We start from the raw sequence: 18,461 nt of genomic DNA, 5'->3' as shown, positions 1-18,461 counted from the left end.
TTTTGGGCGTTTTTAGTAAGAAAGAAGCTTAGAAACTATCATTTCACTCTTACGTCATTTCACCATATAATATCTTGAGAACGCGCGAAATGTGCCTCGGTTTTAACTCAGCAAATTTTGTATTGCTCTGACCGTCAAGATTTTTTGTCGGAAGAGGCTTGTGTAAGCAGCGCCGGGGACTGGATAAACATTTTTTGACGTACTTACAAATGTCTCATTTGATTGTTAAACAGATAATAAGCATGAAAAATTGTCAATTCTTCGTATTCTCTCCCTCGCCTCGTGCGGAAGATTTCCACTTTAATCATATTTTAAAGCACCAAATACGATGTACCTGTACATATTCGCATCATTAGGTATTTTCTTATTAAATGTTGAAAATATTCCAGGCGCCAATCCTTGTGATCCTTCACCATGTAAGAATCAAGGAACTTGCCATGCAGAGTATGGTCGTGAATTCCGATGCCAATGTCCACCAGGATTAACAGGAAAGACATGCCAACTCGGTAAGACGGGAGAAATGATATATAGCGATTTAGAAAGAATAGAATGAGTCATATATGTTCATTAACCCCATCACATTAAACTCACGTTGTGTAATTGCAATGTACAGTGTATGTCCAACTCAAGACAATTGAAGTGCGATGCCGGACCATACAGTAGAGAGAAACTTGCATCAAGGCTAGAAGTGATCAGCCGTTTAAAAGCATTTCAAATTGCGATGGTTAAGGTTTAAATAGTATGATCTCAATCAGAGATTGCTAACTTGCAAACAAGTAATAATGATAGATGTTTTATCATCTTGCAGATGTCGATGAATGCTTTAACTATCCATGCACCAATAACGCTGTCAGCTGCGTGAACACATTTGGAAGTTATGAATGCAACTGCCAGCCCATGTTTACAGGAAAACATTGCCATATAGGTAGAGGCCACAGTTAAATACTATTTAATTGGTAACCATGGAGATACTTAGTTCAGTACTATGCCTTTAGCCTACTTCTGCTTCTTTCCTTTAATTATTAACAAAAAATTCCGAGACGTAGAGTTCTAAGAACTGTACAATCAGTGGCAGATCCAGACCTTCAGATAAAGGTGGTCATCGAGACCCTGAGATAAGGGGGGAGTCCGGCCTCAAAAAACAGTTTTTTTGGCCCTTCGAGCCAAATTTTGGTCTAAAAAAAAGGGGGGGATGGGCCCCCCGGGACCCTCCCGTGAATCTGCCACTGACAATCACATACCAACTGACAGTGATACTTTTAACAAGGAGCTAATTATGAAAGTCAGTAGCATGCGTAGCCGGCGGGGTCGTTTGGCAGAGGAGCTGAGAAGCCTTGCGAAGAATGGAGAGGTGACGCTTTCCAGTTTTCTCGAGCCTTCGCCGCCAAAACTGTCACAACGCAAAAACAATACCGCCGGCAACGCCGGCTGTAAAGCAAGCTGAAAATATAACTGAATAAACTGAATACAGCAAAGGTCAGAATTCACATTTCTTGTTGATTCCAGACTTCAATCATCGGGACTATTGACGTAAAAACCTCCAATAATACCATCTCTGATGGCTAACAAAAAGTATATTAGGACGTTCAATAAAATATTATCAAATATGGTACAGTAAAATTTACCACCTTAAAGACAAACACTATCACCCCTCTGTCTGTCTGTCTGTCTGTCTCTGTCTGTCTCTCTTTTTTTTTTTTTTAAGAAATAACAAGCCATGTGTTTGACCTTGGGATCCTGTTTGATGGTTCAACATTCATAACCAGAGAGGGATTTGGACAAACTCAGCTCTTCGCAAAAACGGTTCTTTCTTCCTTCAACATTTCGCAAGACCAATCCAATGTAGCTTGTGCCGTCTATGCCAGAGATGTACGTGTTAGCTTTAATTTCACGGATAACTACAGCTTATCTGCGGTTTTAACAGCAATTGACGATATTGCCTACCTAAACCAACCCTTGCTAAATATTACGGCAGCACTCAAAGTCGTCAGCAACACCCTATTTGCTAATGGAAGACAAAACGTCACGCGCATTGTGCTCGTGTTTGTCAGTGACATACTTAGTGGCAACCTAACAGAGATAGCGCAAGATCTTCACCAGCAAGGAATAATAATAATCACCATTGGTGTAGGCTTCAAGTTTCTCAAGAGTCAGCTGGAGATACTTGCAAACAAACCTTCTCTGGTGCTAACTACAACCTTGCAACACATTGACACAGTGGAGGGCATCACCGGAGGACAAGTTGCCCAAGGTAAAAGACCTAGCCCTGAGGCAAATATTACTTCCAAAACAGGACAAGGGAGGGTTTGGTTTGATGTTTTCTCCTTTCACCTCCGTTGGGTTCCTACTAAGTTATTAACAATATGATGCTAATATTAACTGTTAGAATAGTAGAAGGTATGCGATGAAGGATGACATAAAATTATATTATAAAAGATGCAACCGCCAGGACCTTGTAACTTTATAAAATATGGTTGAAAAAACTGGTGCTTTTCTTTTAAACACAATTCAGATTTATGAATCTGTGTAGAACCTCGGTATTTTCAATACTTACATGTAGCTACATGCCTGAGAAATTTTATGTTGAAACATTTCGCTGCTACCGTTACACATGCAAACATGTCCTTCTGCTTTTTAATTTACAGTTGTTGATCCCTGTGCAAGTTTTCCGTGTAGAAATGGTGGAAATTGTACATCAAATAAAGGTAACTACAGCTGCGTGTGTGCCTATGGTTTCACTGGAGAAAACTGTGAAGAAGGTACGTTACTACCTTTAAAGACAGCAACTCTTTGAGCACAGTGTTTTAATGCTTCAATGTTTAGTTTCTGTTTCCTCTTTTCATTTATTAGTATTTTTCTTCAGATATTGACGAGTGCAGCATCTCACCACCACCTTCATGTGATAGTGGTAAACGTTGCATCAACACCCGAGGAGCCTATCAATGCCTTTGTATTGGCAACCAGTACGGATCAGAATGTCAGCACGGTATGTACAACTTGAAATTGAATCGCTGTGTAGTTGAGAGAAATAAGTAAACCAAGTTTGTCAAACGTTAATTTGGCCTTTTTAACATTAACCATGTCAGAAAGATTCTATTGTTTATTAGGAAGAAAAGGATTCTTTGTATTTACTCGTAAGGTACCCTTGGTAGAACTTGCATTCATTTTCGCAACATGTTGCTTTAAATATAAAGGCACAAGGATGATAAATTATGTTAAACTATACTTGGGTCTGATTAACTAGCAAGGCTTCTTCGTCTCCTCTTTATCCTACAAAAGTTGTATCAATTCATCAATTCGTTGCTAGTATCATATTTTCTGTCACACCAGGCCGTCCATCTTCCGAAACAATTTGATGTATAACAGCCTCGTTTAAATGCTTGAGGTGTGTGCCCACATAGGGCGGAACATTAGGCCGGATGTGTTCCCGGTACATCAATTGCCAAATGAAATGAACAGTCCCTAAGATATCTATCAGAAGTATGCCTCATGAAGGTTCATCAATATACTGATAACTTTGTCAAATACGAAAAAATTTACCTGTAAAATAAAATCTGAGAATGTTACTACACCTGCATGGATTTGGTACCACTCATGCATTATCTTGTGTTCATTTCAGATTTTGACGACACAGAAATAGACATTGCCTTCCTTCTAGACGGCTCACAAGTTGTGACAAAGGACAACTTCCTACATTTTCTCGCTTTGATCAAATCCACAACTGCATCGTTAAATGTATCTAAGAATGGCACCCATGTAGCAGTAGCTGTGTACGGAGACAAAGCTAATCTGGTCATCGGCTTTAACGATCACCTTAATCAGTCATCCTTGGACCTTGCAGTGGACTTAATTACCTACCCGGAATCTCGCTTAAGTAACATGGGTGCTGGACTTGAAGTTGTTTTTGCAGCTTTTGCCTCCAATGCAGCAAGGCCAAATGCTACAAAAGTCTTGGTAATAATGACAGGTTCAAAATCACAAGATGACATTGAAGTTCCCTCTCATCGCTTGCTTACTTCAACAAAAGTGAATGTGTTCACAATTGGCTTTGGAACCGAATACAGCAATGGTCAGTTGAAGGAGATCTCTTCAGATCCAGACGATAGCTTTGTAGTTACTGTTAACAATGGAGGAACACTTCCTATGGAAGTTGTCTTATTCAAAGCTACGTTGGCTATAGGTAATACGAATTTCCTCAGATTAGATGTTCGCCCTAAACTGAGAAAACGTACAGACGACATTTCGCCACGCCTACAATCTTACCCGAGAAATGACGTCGGGGAAACGAGCTGTTGTTTTCTCAGGCTATGTTCGCTTTTAACAACCGTACATTCCATTTTTTTTTACCCAATCCGGCTATGGCCAGATTTACAAAATCGTTCAGTTCATAAACGATCTTTAATTTGCGTACGTACATTTATGTCTGAACGAAAATTGTCAGCAAATAGATTTGAACCTCAGAAAAAAAAATCAGCTTTCTTATTTGTACAATCGATTCTAGGCGTAGACGGGGCAATGCTTTCAACTCTTTGAGCCCTATTGTCTACTAGCAAATTTTGCAGATAGAAAAAAATATCGAAACATTTTCCTTTTGATCATTTTATTAATTAGCATAACTTTTCCTATTTATTATGTACTGATAGTTACGGTCATTACGAGCTTTAATTATTCAAAGCAGTGTCTGTGATATTAACACCTGTTTTGCATATTTCTCCTTAAGGAATAGACGCATGTTCAAGCAGCCCTTGTATGAACGGTTCGTGCTCCAATTCAGAAGGCGGTTATATATGTAACTGCACTGAAGGATTCTCAGGAAGGAATTGTGAAAAAGGTATTATTTTCGAGCTCCTTGCTGATACCACAGATATCTTAGAACTATTCTGAGGTGTTTGAGACCCACAGAATTGATACATATTATGGCCTTTTGTCCATGTGAACGAGTTATCTGCAAGTGTATTGTACCATTGGGTTTGTGAATTGACTTGAAAATACATGACTGTTGGTAACCAATGCCCTTCCAGAAGATGACTGTAATGTTTCCGTCCATCATTTGTTGGAGAATATTTTCAGTCATCCACTTCCAAAGCACGCATGAATCAAGGCAAACACAAAATCTCCTTATCCTATTGCTTTCTTTCTACTCCTACTTCGCAGAGAACGATCAATGTCATCCGGATCCATGCAAGAACGGTGGAGCATGTCAAATTTTACCATTGAACTCATACTACTGCATTTGTCTGAGGGGATGGACTGGACGCAACTGTGAATCGGGTGACTATTAAAATTATTTAACGTTTCAATAATATATTATTATTATTATGAAACTTAAACCTGCAAAATTAGCAAAGAAAAGTAAACCGTGAAACTGAGTAAAAATCTTATTTGTTTCTGCAGATGTAGCTGAATGTTCAGAGCAAAATGATGTTTGCCAGCAGGGAAACTGTGTTGAAAAAAGTGGTGACTATCATTGCAACTGTTATTTTGGATTTGCAGGAAGGAAATGCGATAAAGGTGAGCCATTATTAAAAAAAAAAACAATTTTCAGTTATGCTATGAAGTGGAAGCATCGGTCTGTAGTATCAATGGTATGTCATTAAAATGAAAACCTTCTATGATGTTGATATGTCTCTTTTATCCGTGTCTAAAGAAAGAGCGTGGCGTGATAGAAACAAATGTGAGCCATTTTTTGGAAAAGCTCAATTGCTTGAGAGGATATGGCATCTTGAAGTGTACTTTTGTTTCTAAAAATAGTAATAAAATGGCGGAAAATTTAAAAATCAAAGCTTAATAACTCCTTAACCAATTGAGCTTTTTTTTTAGAAAAAATACAAATTTTATTCTATCGCGTCGTGCTCTTTTGAAATTATTTATTTGTTTTGTCATATCTTGAAATTTTACCTTTGCTGCCAATCTTGTGACGTCATTTTCCTACCAAAAAACGAAAAATCGAAAAACAAAAAAAAAGCGTTCTTTTTTTGGAAATACAAAGTTCTACCATCCTGCAAAGTTTGAGCTCAAACGAATAAAAAATGCAAAGTAGTTGCTAGAATGCACGTTTAGGCGTCCTATATGCCCACCGTTCACAGTGCTTTTTGTAAAATTTGTAATTACCAAAATTTGTTTCTCTGTTGTTGTTGTCGTTAGCTCTCCCCTTCCTTGCAACATAATTATAATAAATGAACAAAGGAGTATTATGGAGAGATTTGACACGTCTGGTCTGTAACTGTAAAGGGGTTCAGCGCCATGATTTAAGTCTCGGAGAGAATAATTTATTTGCACCGATCTTTTGCTTTCAGTTTGTACAGAAAGGAATTTTGACCTTTCGTTTATGATCGACGGATCAGCAAGTCTCAATCAGTGGGGTGAAAACAATTATAAAAAGATTATCAACGCGACCAGGAACATAATCAGCCTCTTCAGTGACAATGATCAGACGAAGTTCGGAATTGTTGTGTATGCAACAACCGCAGATGTAAGAGCCGATTTTTCATTCACTCGAAGTCAAGTAGGCGCTGTTTTGGCTAACATATCGTATCCTTCAGGCTGGACACGTATAGGAGCAGGCTTAAACACAACCAGGAAAGATCTCTTTACAGGTGGTCGTCAAAACACTCATAGGATCCTGGTAGTTTTCACTGACGGAACGTCTGTCGACGGCGCGTCGGTAGCATCCCAACTACTTCATGACACGAACGTGACCATTATAGTAATTGGTTTGGGTGAATGGTATGACATTAACCAAGTTCAACGAATGGCCAGCGATCCACATGCCGAGACGATTCTTTTGACCACCTATAACAAGCTCCAGGGAGTGGAATGGAGGATCCATGAAATGATCTGTAAAGGTAAAAAAACGCTGCTTGTACTTTCAAGTGGGAAGGAAGGTTGTTGCTGTTGCTGTTGTTGTTGATGTTTTTTTTTTCTGGACCCGCTCTCCTGACGACAAATATTGTTTTGTTCGCTAACCGCTATCACCTTATGGAGGACAACAAACCCCCAACCTTTACGTAAATAAACTGCTTTTCATACCCTTCATGTTGAAATAGGGCAGACAAAGACATCTGAGTAATGTCATTACAACAGCATTTGACGATCATCAATTAACTGAGGAAGCATTTTATTTTGTTTCAGGAATAGATCATTGTTTCAGTAGTCCTTGCAAAAACCACCAGCAGTGTATCAACAGTTTAGAGGGTTACAGGTGTGATTGTGGCCCTAGTTTCACAGGCCCAAACTGTGAAGAGGGTATGTTGTTCCAAACATAGTGCATAATGTGAGAGTTACGTCCAGTACTTGGTATCCATTACACTTTCATACTTTATAGCTCAGTGAATTGTCAAATATAATGGCTCAAAAATTCTTCCTTTCAGAATTTCATGAACGCGATTGCTAGTCTTGTGTGACCAGTCTTTAAACCATTAGATGCGCTCCGGTTTCATATTGAAATGATTATCTCATCCTCAAAAGAAATAAGTCTCGGTTCCTAGCAGTCAACTCAAAAGGACGGAAAACCCCATAAAATGGACAACCGAAGGTGTCTCTTCAGTATGAATCTTGATAAGGCAGAAGCATCTCTAATAAGGGCACTGAATGTCCATTCCAAAGGCGTCCTCATTAAGAGTTGACAGTATATAAAGCACTTCTACAGATTCAATGCAAGTGTTTCTTCAAAGAATTACTCTTAATTCTTTTGCAGCCGTTGACATATGTAACAATGATAGTTGTAGCGATGGGAAGGTCTGCGTTAGCTCATTTGGATTTACTGGTTGTGTTTGTCCAACGGGATTTTACGGTGAAAATTGTACTTTCGGTGAGTATTTTAACGACCTTCTCTGCCGGATACAGCTAGTGACTCTGAAGTGACCGGATTTTTTGGTTCATTTCTTTAGAGCCGCCATAGCTTGAATCTAGATTATAACAAAAGCCTGAACACACAAAAAAATGCAAAGATCCATCCTAAAGAACTAAACGTTAAATGATTGGTTTATAAAGACAAAAAGGAAGAGATAAGTCATTTGAAGGAACAAATATATCTTTGACTCAAACACCTGACATAGCCTGTGATAACTGACCATTGTGACAACTTTTACACCATCTTTTCAACTTATGCTTCATCAACTCCTTATGTCAAGTTAACCATTTTTTCCTGCTATTTGTTGACCTTAGCATCCAGCAAACAGAGGTTTTACGATACATCTTATGGCTTTCCTTCTATGGAGAAATGTAGTTTCTTTAATTTAACCAAACTAAATCTGTGTTTTCCTAGCTTGCAGTAATACGATAGACCTGGTCTTCCTTTTGGATGGATCAAGCGACGTAACGTTCAACAGTTTCAGGAGCACCGTGCGTTTCACAAGGAATTTGGCAAAAGTTTTCGATGTGTCTGCGTCCAATGCTCACGTGGCCCTGGTAGTGTACGCTGAAGAGACGGAAACAGTGTTTAATCTAACCAAGCATCTGTCTTACCAGCAACTTCAGAGAGCAATTTCAGGTGCACAGTATCCCAATAAGAAGAAGCGGAATGTTGGTGGTGGACTGAGACGAGTTGACAACATCTTAGCTTCAGGCGGCCGACAAGGTGTTCCTAAATTAGTAATATCCATGCAAAATGGGAAATCAGATGATGGAATTGACGTCATCTCACAGGAACTAAAAGCAAAGGGAATCAAGGTGTTTGGACTTGGGATAAATAATCTGATTTCTAACGGCCAAATTAAAGAAATCGCCTACAAGCCTAATGAAGACTACTTCCACCTTGTTGCATATGACAACATGGATTCGCCTGGTGTTGTTCAGAGTCTAAAGCAGGCCATTTGTAAAGGTAATTACCCTAAATAGATGGTGGTTATTTTATTATTTCATGAAATCTGAAAGCAGTCTTTCTTTCCGTCGAAAATACTTCAGTTTCCACTTAAGTATTCATTAAACGCATATTGGAAAGCCAACGTATATACCTGTAGGGATGCCATTTTTCCTATCCAACAACAACAGATTCTCACAAAATCTGGCCTAACCAGTGATGATGTTTGTGTTGCATTGCAGATTTAGATCCTTGTACGGCTGAACCTTGTCTTAATGGAGGAACTTGCAACTCAAGAGAAGATGGTTTTATTTGTACTTGTCCGATGGGAGTTACCGGTGCAGCTTGTGAGAGTAAGCGTTTATTTTGCTCTTGTTTTGTACTTGACTTTAAGACAAATCAATCATGCACATTTTCTTTTGAAGGGAAAATCTTCCACAAACGGCATTTTCTTCACAAGGCACTTTCTTTCAAGTGCACTGAAATCAGCATGCAGGAAACTTTAAATTTTAATTTACTATTTGTTTGTTACCTAAATTATTCTCGTCTCAAGCGTATTGTTATCTCGATGGAAATTCCTGGCAATAACTTTGGTGACAACAAGGCATTTACCACGTTATGAAATAAATGCTTATTTAAGTGATTAAGAGTGCATGTAATCGTTGCAGATGAGATCTCCCCTTGCGTGCCGAATCCATGCCAACATGATGGGAGTTGCACTGTCGTTCCCTCAAGTCCGTCATACAAATGCGAATGCAAGCCTGGATTTGCCTCCGCAAAGTGTGAAGACGGTGAATATGATAACTTAGGAAATTATACAACGATATTGTTGGAATGTGCTTATCTTGACATCACTGCGAGGGCAATGAATTGCCTTTCGTTTATAACCTTGGATAGCATTCTACGTACTATAGATGGAAGCACTACCCTATGACGCAATCCATTTCATGTATTCTGACCTTCTCCTAAATGGCGTTATCATATGAATGCTTCTTATACTACTAAGGCCACACTTACTCCTAGAAGGGCAACTTGGACCATATATATTTGATGTATACGGTAGGCGTTCTCGCGTTTTAAGTGTGCGAAAGGGCCAGCACCTAGTAACTTGAGTGATCGCTTTGTGACAAGATCTACTGTTCATGATCGCAACACAAGAAATAAGGACTATCTTAATATTCCAGCTTATCAATCGGCCTTAGGTCAACGAACTTTTCCATATAGACAAATTAAACTCTAGAACTCATCACCACGTGCGATCACTGCTGCAGACAGCCTGCGTACTTTCAAAAACAAACATAGAGAATTCTTTTTTGAATCATTTCTAGTCAGCTAGGAGAGTTACCTACTGATGTTTTTATTTTTTTAATTATTATTTTAACGTTTAGATAGTTTATTCAATATTTCAAACTTACCTTATGAATTATTTATCTGCTTATGTACGTTGTGTCTGAAAATCCCTGATTGGGAGATTCAATAAAGTTTTACTTTACTCAATATATGTGTTAATATAAGGATAACTGGTGATTATCTTTATTTACACTCAGATATCAACGAGTGTGACGCCAGACCTTGTCAGAATAGCGGAAGATGCATAAATACGCAGGGAAGCTATTATTGTGAATGTCCGTCAGGCTTCTTAGGAATCAACTGCGAAAAGAGTAAGTCACTTTCAATTTTGAACTCTTGTTAAAATGAGGTAATAGAATAATAACAACAAACGTTCATGATCAGGAAATGGCTCGACTTCAATGTAAAGTTTTTTTCGAGTCGTGCATAACGAAGATAGTTACAGCACTTAAGTTATTGTAGTAAGAACTCTGCCCATTCGCCGCTTTCACAGCGTCCTATTATAGACTCCCTGTGCATGCCCCCACCGCACTTAAACTTTTCAAGAGCATCGTTTTCAGTTTCTCTTTACACTTACTTTGGACCAAGAGAATATTGAAGATAATGACTTAGCAACGCTTCAAGGTCTACATCTATTATGGGATGATGTAATTAGTAGATGTTGAAATGTTTCCTTATCTGAGTCACATCAGCAACTACTTTTATTGACCGCGTTGGAAAAATATAGTAGTAGCGTCATTAGCCCTCTTAAGTTTATTTTATCATTTTAAAATGTCTTTTACAACAACGCTTGCCTTGAGGAGAAACAAAGACCGAACAAAGCTTAGTTTAGCCAGAAAAATGGATACAAATTTTAATGTATTTCTAGCTCTAAAGGTAACGATCCCATTATTTTCTCTTTTGCAGTTTGCACAAGACAAGTCTTTAACTTGGCTTTCTTGATTGATGGTTCAGCAAGCATTAAGAGTCTGCCATCTGATGATATTTCACGATACAAAGCACTAACAAAATCAATTTACAACTTCTACAACGTCAGTCAGCATGGCGCAAACGTCGGGGCCGTTGTCTACTCAACAAATGGCACAACAGAATTTACATTTGATCAGTCTTACTCCAAATCTGAAATCGACAGACTCATTGATGGCATAGTCTTTTCTGGAGAATCTACTAGAACTGGAAATGGACTGACAGTGGTGCGTGATAGTCTATTTGCTAGTGGTCGAGGTGGAATACCCAATTTCTTAGTTGTTTTGACAGATGGTGTGGCTACAGATCATATCACCCTGCCGTCTGCCTTTCTCAGGGCCATGAACGTGTACATTTTAGCTGTTGGAATCGGAGATTTTTACTCCAGAACACAGTTGAAAGACATCGCGTCAGACCCGGACGCTTCCTATGTGTTCGAGGCATCAGGTTTTGATGTGCTACAGACGACGACAAGCAGAATCAAAGAAAGAATTTGCAGAGGTAAAGTGAGATGTAATGTTATGATGGCAACGAGAAAGACAGTTCATAATCTACTCGATGATTGTATGATAGGAGAAACATAAAACGAGAAGCAATAGATTACAATGACTAAGCTATAGAAACTCTTCCAAGTTTAAAATTTTAAGCTGTTGTAAAAAGCCTACATGTTCTTTCAAGATATCAATTTGGGAGCAGGGTTTGTGTGAAATTGCCTCATATTCTTGTAGTTCAGTTTTGCCCTTTGATGGTGGCTTGTTCTTTAGCATATTGTTTAATTACCTTTTTTGAGCCCAACGAGTTTGTTTGATTTCCCATACAGCTTGCTTCTCATTCTTATTTTCTTTCCATGTATTCTTGGTCCCTAAGTGGTGGACCACTGTTTTAGCAACCCATGCAACAATGGAGCAACATGTGATAGCCTCTCGGACAGTTTCAGGTGCAATTGCCCGTTTGGATTTACAGGAAAAACTTGCGAAACAGGTAAGTTGTCATTTGTTCAAGTCATTACACTACCTTGAGTCCAACGCTTTGCATCTACACATAAACAAAACAATCCATCTTATTTCTTCTTTCAGATATCAATGAATGTTCTCCAGTGAATTCATCACTCTGTAACAGCCTTATGGAAATATGTGTCAATTTTCCTGGAACACACATCTGCAACTGCCTACCAGGAAAGTTTGACTATAATACAATACCTTCCCAAAGTTCATGTAACGCAGGTGTGTTCCGCTTGGTAACTTATAAATGCTGCTTTTTTTTTTTCCAAACCCAGAAGGCTGGTTGAGCTTTTCCTCCCGTTTTGATGTTTGTACATCTATTTTGTGATTTCTAGAGATTTCATTCGGACAGTTCAAGTAACATACTCTTTAAAATGCCCTGTAACCTTCCTTCGTGTGCGTCTTTTGTCGTATTCTCCATTTCCCCATTATATTATACTTCTTAGTCTAAAAGCGCATATATAGTGTTTGAGAGAAATATATTAACTAACTGGAGTTTCTCTCTCTCCAAGAATACAACGCTATCTTCAACATCGGCTTTATCATTTATACTGGTGACAGCATCGACCGGTATCGCAAGGGTAACTTCGCTAAGGAAATCGCATTTGTTAACGGTCTGGCCAAATCCTTCAATGTCAACAGTAACGATACCAATATAGGAATCATAACTTATTCTGGTGATGCCAAAGTCAGATACAGATTTATAGACGTCTCTAACCAAACTGATTTGGAAAAGGCTTTAAATACAATCAGTATAAACGGTAGTGGACGCAGCATAGGAAATGCATTGCAATTGGCACGAACAGACCTGTTCAATAGGTCAAATCCAGAAAGAGTTGAAAAAGTGCGAAACATTCTTGTGGTGATCACAGATGGGGGGTCAGATGATGATCTTGCAGTTCCAACAAGCGCCTTAAAAGAAGATAATGTCACCATATTTAGTGTTGGGATTGATCGGTATGTGCGAGGTCAGCTCAACGAGATTGCTTCCGATCCAGACTCTGATCACGTGTTTACTATTGATTTCTATGATGATCTTGGACGCACCTTGCCACTATTAAAGGATTCCATTATAAGAGGTAACCACAGGACATGCAGGTGCATGTGCGAGTTCCTGTTTAATTCTAGGCGTGTTCCTTCAATATTCCCCGCCGAAATGTTAACAAAAGGCAGAAAGAATTACCTTTGGAGACTACAACTTCTTTTTATAGTAGGTCAAAAAGGCAGTCTAATCGCAATACCAAATAAAAGACTGTTTGCATGTTTCATTTGAAATCCCGTGCCGTTTTATCTTATAACAAAGAGCAAAAGATCCAGAAGACGATGATAAAAATATTGTCTAGTTATTTTCATACGGTTGCTGTTGTTTTATTTTTCACCGATAAGTTTTAAATAGCTTGGCTTCTAAATGGTCCACTAGCAATTGCATTTTTAGCTTTTCGTATTTGAAGGTTAAAAAATGTAGCTCCTGCTCCTCTACGTAACCTTGTCTAGTGACATGTTTGGATACCGCAAGGCTACTTAATTGGCTATAGTCAGTTCCCATTTTTCTTACCACTATAAATTTATTAACAGAAGTTGATCCCTGCGCCACCAACCCTTGTTCTAATGGTGGAACCTGCCAAAATCTGGTCAATGGGGGCTTTTTATGCACCTGCCTTTCTGAATGGACTGGAAGTCGATGTGACATCCGTAAGTATCTTGTTTTTGATCTTTCGGGATACTAAAGTGTGCTTTGTTTCAGTTCGTAAATTTTCAGTCAAAAAGTAGTGTGTGGTTCATCGAACGCTTTAGGAACCCCCTATAAGCCTCCCACCATCTTGGGGTAGGAACGCGTGACGAAGTTCTAAGAACGTCTGCGTGGGAGCGAGCAACTCCACTTTAGCCTAAATTTCTCGGAGGTAACGTTTTTCGTGGATTGAAATTTTAATTCTGGATTAGCACTCATCAGCCTTTTAGAATTCAGTCCCTTAAGCTAAAAATACCTCCCGTTCAAGAGAAGCCTTTGTCATATCGCAAATAAGACATTGGTTAAACTCTCCATTAATAAGCGGCAAAAAAAAATTCACCTTTAATACCTTCGAAACTTTCCTTGTAAAAACACTTTTAGTTGTTACACACCTCTATTACATTTGTTCTTCAATAAACTCAGCCTCATTCAATATCCACGAACGTAAGGTGCAAAGGTGCAAAGGACCTGAGAGATTTCAATGGATATACGCTTAAATTAAATAAACATTTTTGCATAAAGCGGAAATGGTCACCATGTAGGAAGTGTTCCCGATGGATGCAATTTTTGACAGGCCAAAGCGCAGCTGACTAAGCAGTGCCTTTTAATTCACTACCCGACGGTCCTTCCCAAAGAAGGAGCGTCGAGTCACGGGCCAGGAGAATGTGGCGTAGAAGGCTACTCAAATATAAAGTACACCCTCTAAAATGTACAACGCTAAATTTCCGTTATTTCATCATCACCATAGATCGGCGAAAGAGCATTCGACTGAAAACAAGGCGTTTCTGAATCGAACAGGCATATTCTTAGGCAGAAGCCTCGATGTCCCCTCCCGGGAAGTCCTTGTTGGGGTCGATCCGGCTTATCTGTCCCAAACGTCTTTGTACGAACTCCGCCAGTTAGGTCGTACTTAGGCGCGAGATCATTAGCGGGTTCTTTGTGGTTTATAACCTTGTGATAATTTTTATCATTTCATGCCCTTTCAGAAGTTACACCTTGCACTCTCCCACCTCATCCTTGTAATAACAATGGAAACTGTATTGCAATAGTAGCAAATGAAACCACGAGATGCGAGTGCTTCAAAGGCTGGCGAGGAGACAACTGTTCATCCGGTAAATCTAACATGAAGAATACCCATATTTGGTAACTTCCAACGATAGAGCTGGGGCGGGGGGGAAGGGGCTTTAAATCACACCGGTCAGAGATGGTTGGTTCAAAAAGAAGGTGAAAATTACAAGGCATTAAACTCGATCTAAGGGTCGGACGGTACTTTTTCCCGTGTCCCTCAATCGATTTTTCGAAATCAATTTAGGCAAATGTCCCAGTAAAGCGGACTAGAAAGCATTGCGATTTTTATTCCGCAAAAGAAGGTTTCAATATTGGTACCTGGGAGGAAGTGCAAATGAACCATATTTGGGGTTGCACTACTTTTTGCGGATAAATTTTATTTGACGGTTTGTGGCCCAAATACGTTTTGACAGAAATACCCCGAAATTCTGGCATAACATAAAAAAAATAAAATATAATAAAATATAAAATACAATAAAATAAAACGTTTAATATATTTTCATATGCTCGTTGTTCATCAATGTCCCACAAGTTTGCTCAAATATTCTATTTAATTTTTTTTTGCTCTAGATATAGACGAGTGTTTGGATTCTCCTTGTTTGAATGGTGGTAACTGCACAAACACAGATGGAGGATATGACTGTCAGTGCCCGTTGGCTTTCACTGGTGACAATTGTGAAGTTCGTAAGTAGCATAATGACATTGGGTACGAAGCATCTCAAGAATTTAAGAAAATGCAACAAAAAGATGACTTTAAATACGATGACTGTGACAAGTTAGGCGTCTAAGAATCCTGTAGTCGTCTTTTTTGTATGGGTGCAAAGGGAGACGTTCATTTCGAGTACAGGTTTAAGGCTGCTGATTATCTAATTGTTTGCATTTACTATTTATCAAGGAGGCGGCCAATGCAAAATTATCACTATGCCTTCTCCTAAGATAAAAAAGATAGAACTACTCTGAGGAGCAGTAAATTAATGCGAAATATTTAAAAAGTAAGTTGGTCACCCATTTTCTAAGCTCGCGCAGGCATTCTTCAAACATGATGTGTCGTTTCGTTTTAATTATCTCGCTATGTTTGTTACATCAATTTAAACGATTTGTAACCTTTTTTGTATTTTTAGATTGTGATCACCAAGTAATGAACCTTGGTTTCTTGGTTGATGGATCAGCGGCGGTAGAGCTCTCAGGAAAAGGCAATTTCAACGAGTCCCTTGTGTTCGTTTCCAAGCTAATCGGATCCTTTGACGTTTCCAAAAATGCTACAAGACCTGGACTTGTAGTATTTTCTGAAGATCCTCATCTTGTATTCAACTTTTCTTTTTACGAGACCCTCTCAGATGTCATGGCTTCCACTCAAATGGCTTCCTTTCCAGGGCGTGGGAGAAAAACTGGAAAAGCCTTACATTTTGTTCGTCGCAATTTGTTCGGAGAATCGGCGATTAAAAATAAGTCAAATTACCTTATCTTCCTTTCAAATGGTGCATCTTACGACTTCGTTAAAACGCCTGCGAGGTTACTTCGGGAACAGAACGTCACGATTTTCAGCATTGGGATTGGTAATAACAACGATGTAGATCAGCTGAAAGAAATCGCTGGGGACAATAGAACCCGTCTGTATCAGACGAACTACAGGGAATTGGACGGGCTTCATAAGAAGCTGAAACAAGAAATATGCCACTGTGAGTCTTTTAACGACTTTCGATCTACTTTACCTCTAACTACATTTCACCTCAGGAAAGATAAGGTCATAACCTTAACATGGATGGCCAATGGCAGCTTTAAGACCTCATCAAAAGTGCCGATTCTTGAACTGTTCTAAACTGAACGCACTTGGCAAAAAAGGCTAAACTTAATTGTGGTCACCCCCACCTCTTCTATGTTTAAGTTGTTTTAATTAAGCTGTCAGTTTGCTTTGTTACGTACCAAGAACAGGTTGGCCAGATATGATTAAAAGTAACGTTGATTTTTGTACTTTAGATACAGCCCAGTATAAAGTTCATCAAATAAGCAAAAAAGACTACTAAAAACAACGTGCACCTATTGATCATTTTCATTTCTTCGTCGCAGTACAAGAAATAAACGTCTGTACGTCTGCTCCTTGCTTGAATGGTGGAACGTGTATCAACACAGGGGCAGATTTCAGATGCATATGCACCCGTGGTTTTTATGGCAACCAGTGTCAGCTTGGTGAGAGTGTATCAACAATTTGTGATTAATGACTGTTCAGAAATTCTGGAATAACAGTCTTGAAACGAGCCGTAAAGCTCTTAATACTAGGAAACGTAATCAAACACCACAAAGTATACGTTTTGCACTGTAAGCCCTGTAATAACCATGAATGAAATGGTGAGATCATTAAATTAACACACATCTTTTTAAGAGTCCCAGCAAACGGACTAAGCATGCAACATGATTGTCAATGGAGTTCGGTCGGTAACAAATAATAAAATCATTTAGCGATTAGCTCTCTCTATATATAGGAATTATTTTTGGCCAACGCTTTATTAAGAATTAAGAGATTTTCGTCCACTACTCATACACTTCCCTGAACGGGTGCTTAAAGGGGAAATCATTTCTCATTCAAAATTCTTTATTTTGTAAAATATTTTTTGTAGGATGCGTCTTTGGTGAGCTTGGCATCAAAACCCCCAATGAACGCCGCGTTCCGGACAGATACATGACGTCATCTTCTGAGAGAGATTCAAGTCATGCAGCGCACCGAGCGAGAATTGGAATCGAAGCTATTGGTACTTGGGAAGACGGCTGGTGTTCTTCAGCAAATGATCCAAACCCTTATATTCAGGTGTTTTTCGGTACGTTCCGTCAGAAGATGAAAACTATCAATTTCTTAGCATTTCTTACCTTGGAAACTGATATTTATAAGACAGCACAAAGTTTTTAAGCTATACATTTCAGGCTGGGCTTGATTTGGTTTATTCCGGATGGTCCATGATTCTTAGTACAATAATAGTTCTTTTTGAATCTTGCGAAAGTGATTTGCCAGGCTGAAGTTAACGAAGATTTTTGAGACACAAAGGTAACAAAAATTCGTAGTTAAAGACATTTTTGTATAGTTTCTTTCCTCTTAGGTAGGTCGTAAACGCATACACGACCTTCTGGATCGTGTTATTGTAAATTAACAATCCGCCCACCCGTCTCTAACCTGTAGTAAGAAATAACATAGATAAAGACTCCGAGTGAAAACGTAGAGTCATTTACCTCGTGTCAATTCGGGTTGAAATTCTCGTCATGCATCTAGCATTTCTGACCTTCCTTACTTTTAAAATGCGTCTTTCCATGCCTTATAAATGTACTTTGCAGAATATCTTGTAAACATTACTGAAATTGAAACCGAAGGTGTTGAGGACGGGACAACAAACTTATGGGTTGAAAGTTACTATGTGTCCTTAAGTAACAGTTCAACAGCGACGAGTTTCGTTAATTACACGGAAAGAGGAGAGACAAGAATTGTAAGTATGGTCTATGTAATCTAACTTTCCAGAGTTTTTGTTTCATCTTGGTTTTGTTATATATGTCATTGTTATTT

At 38.8% G+C, this 18,461-nt stretch overlaps 1 protein-coding gene across 1 annotated transcript in view; it reads left to right on the top strand.

The window, feature by feature from the left end:
* Positions 1-18,461, top strand: part of LOC140922266 (uncharacterized) — a 39,065-nt gene that overhangs the window by 16,891 nt on the left and 3,713 nt on the right. The window contains exons 25-28 of the mRNA XM_073372266.1: positions 11,984-12,097; positions 16,982-17,101; positions 17,530-17,727; positions 18,236-18,384. Coding sequence (XP_073228367.1) covers positions 11,984-12,097; positions 16,982-17,101; positions 17,530-17,727; positions 18,236-18,384 — 581 coding nt within the window. The remainder of the gene's footprint in view (positions 1-11,983; positions 12,098-16,981; positions 17,102-17,529; positions 17,728-18,235; positions 18,385-18,461) is intronic.

The sequence above is a fragment of the Porites lutea genome, chromosome 13, assembly GCF_958299795.1.
Source record: "Porites lutea chromosome 13, jaPorLute2.1, whole genome shotgun sequence".
NCBI lineage: Eukaryota > Metazoa > Cnidaria > Anthozoa > Scleractinia > Poritidae > Porites > Porites lutea.
Note: the sequence above shows the minus strand (reverse complement) of the source record. Positions and strands in the feature narration are given on the sequence as shown.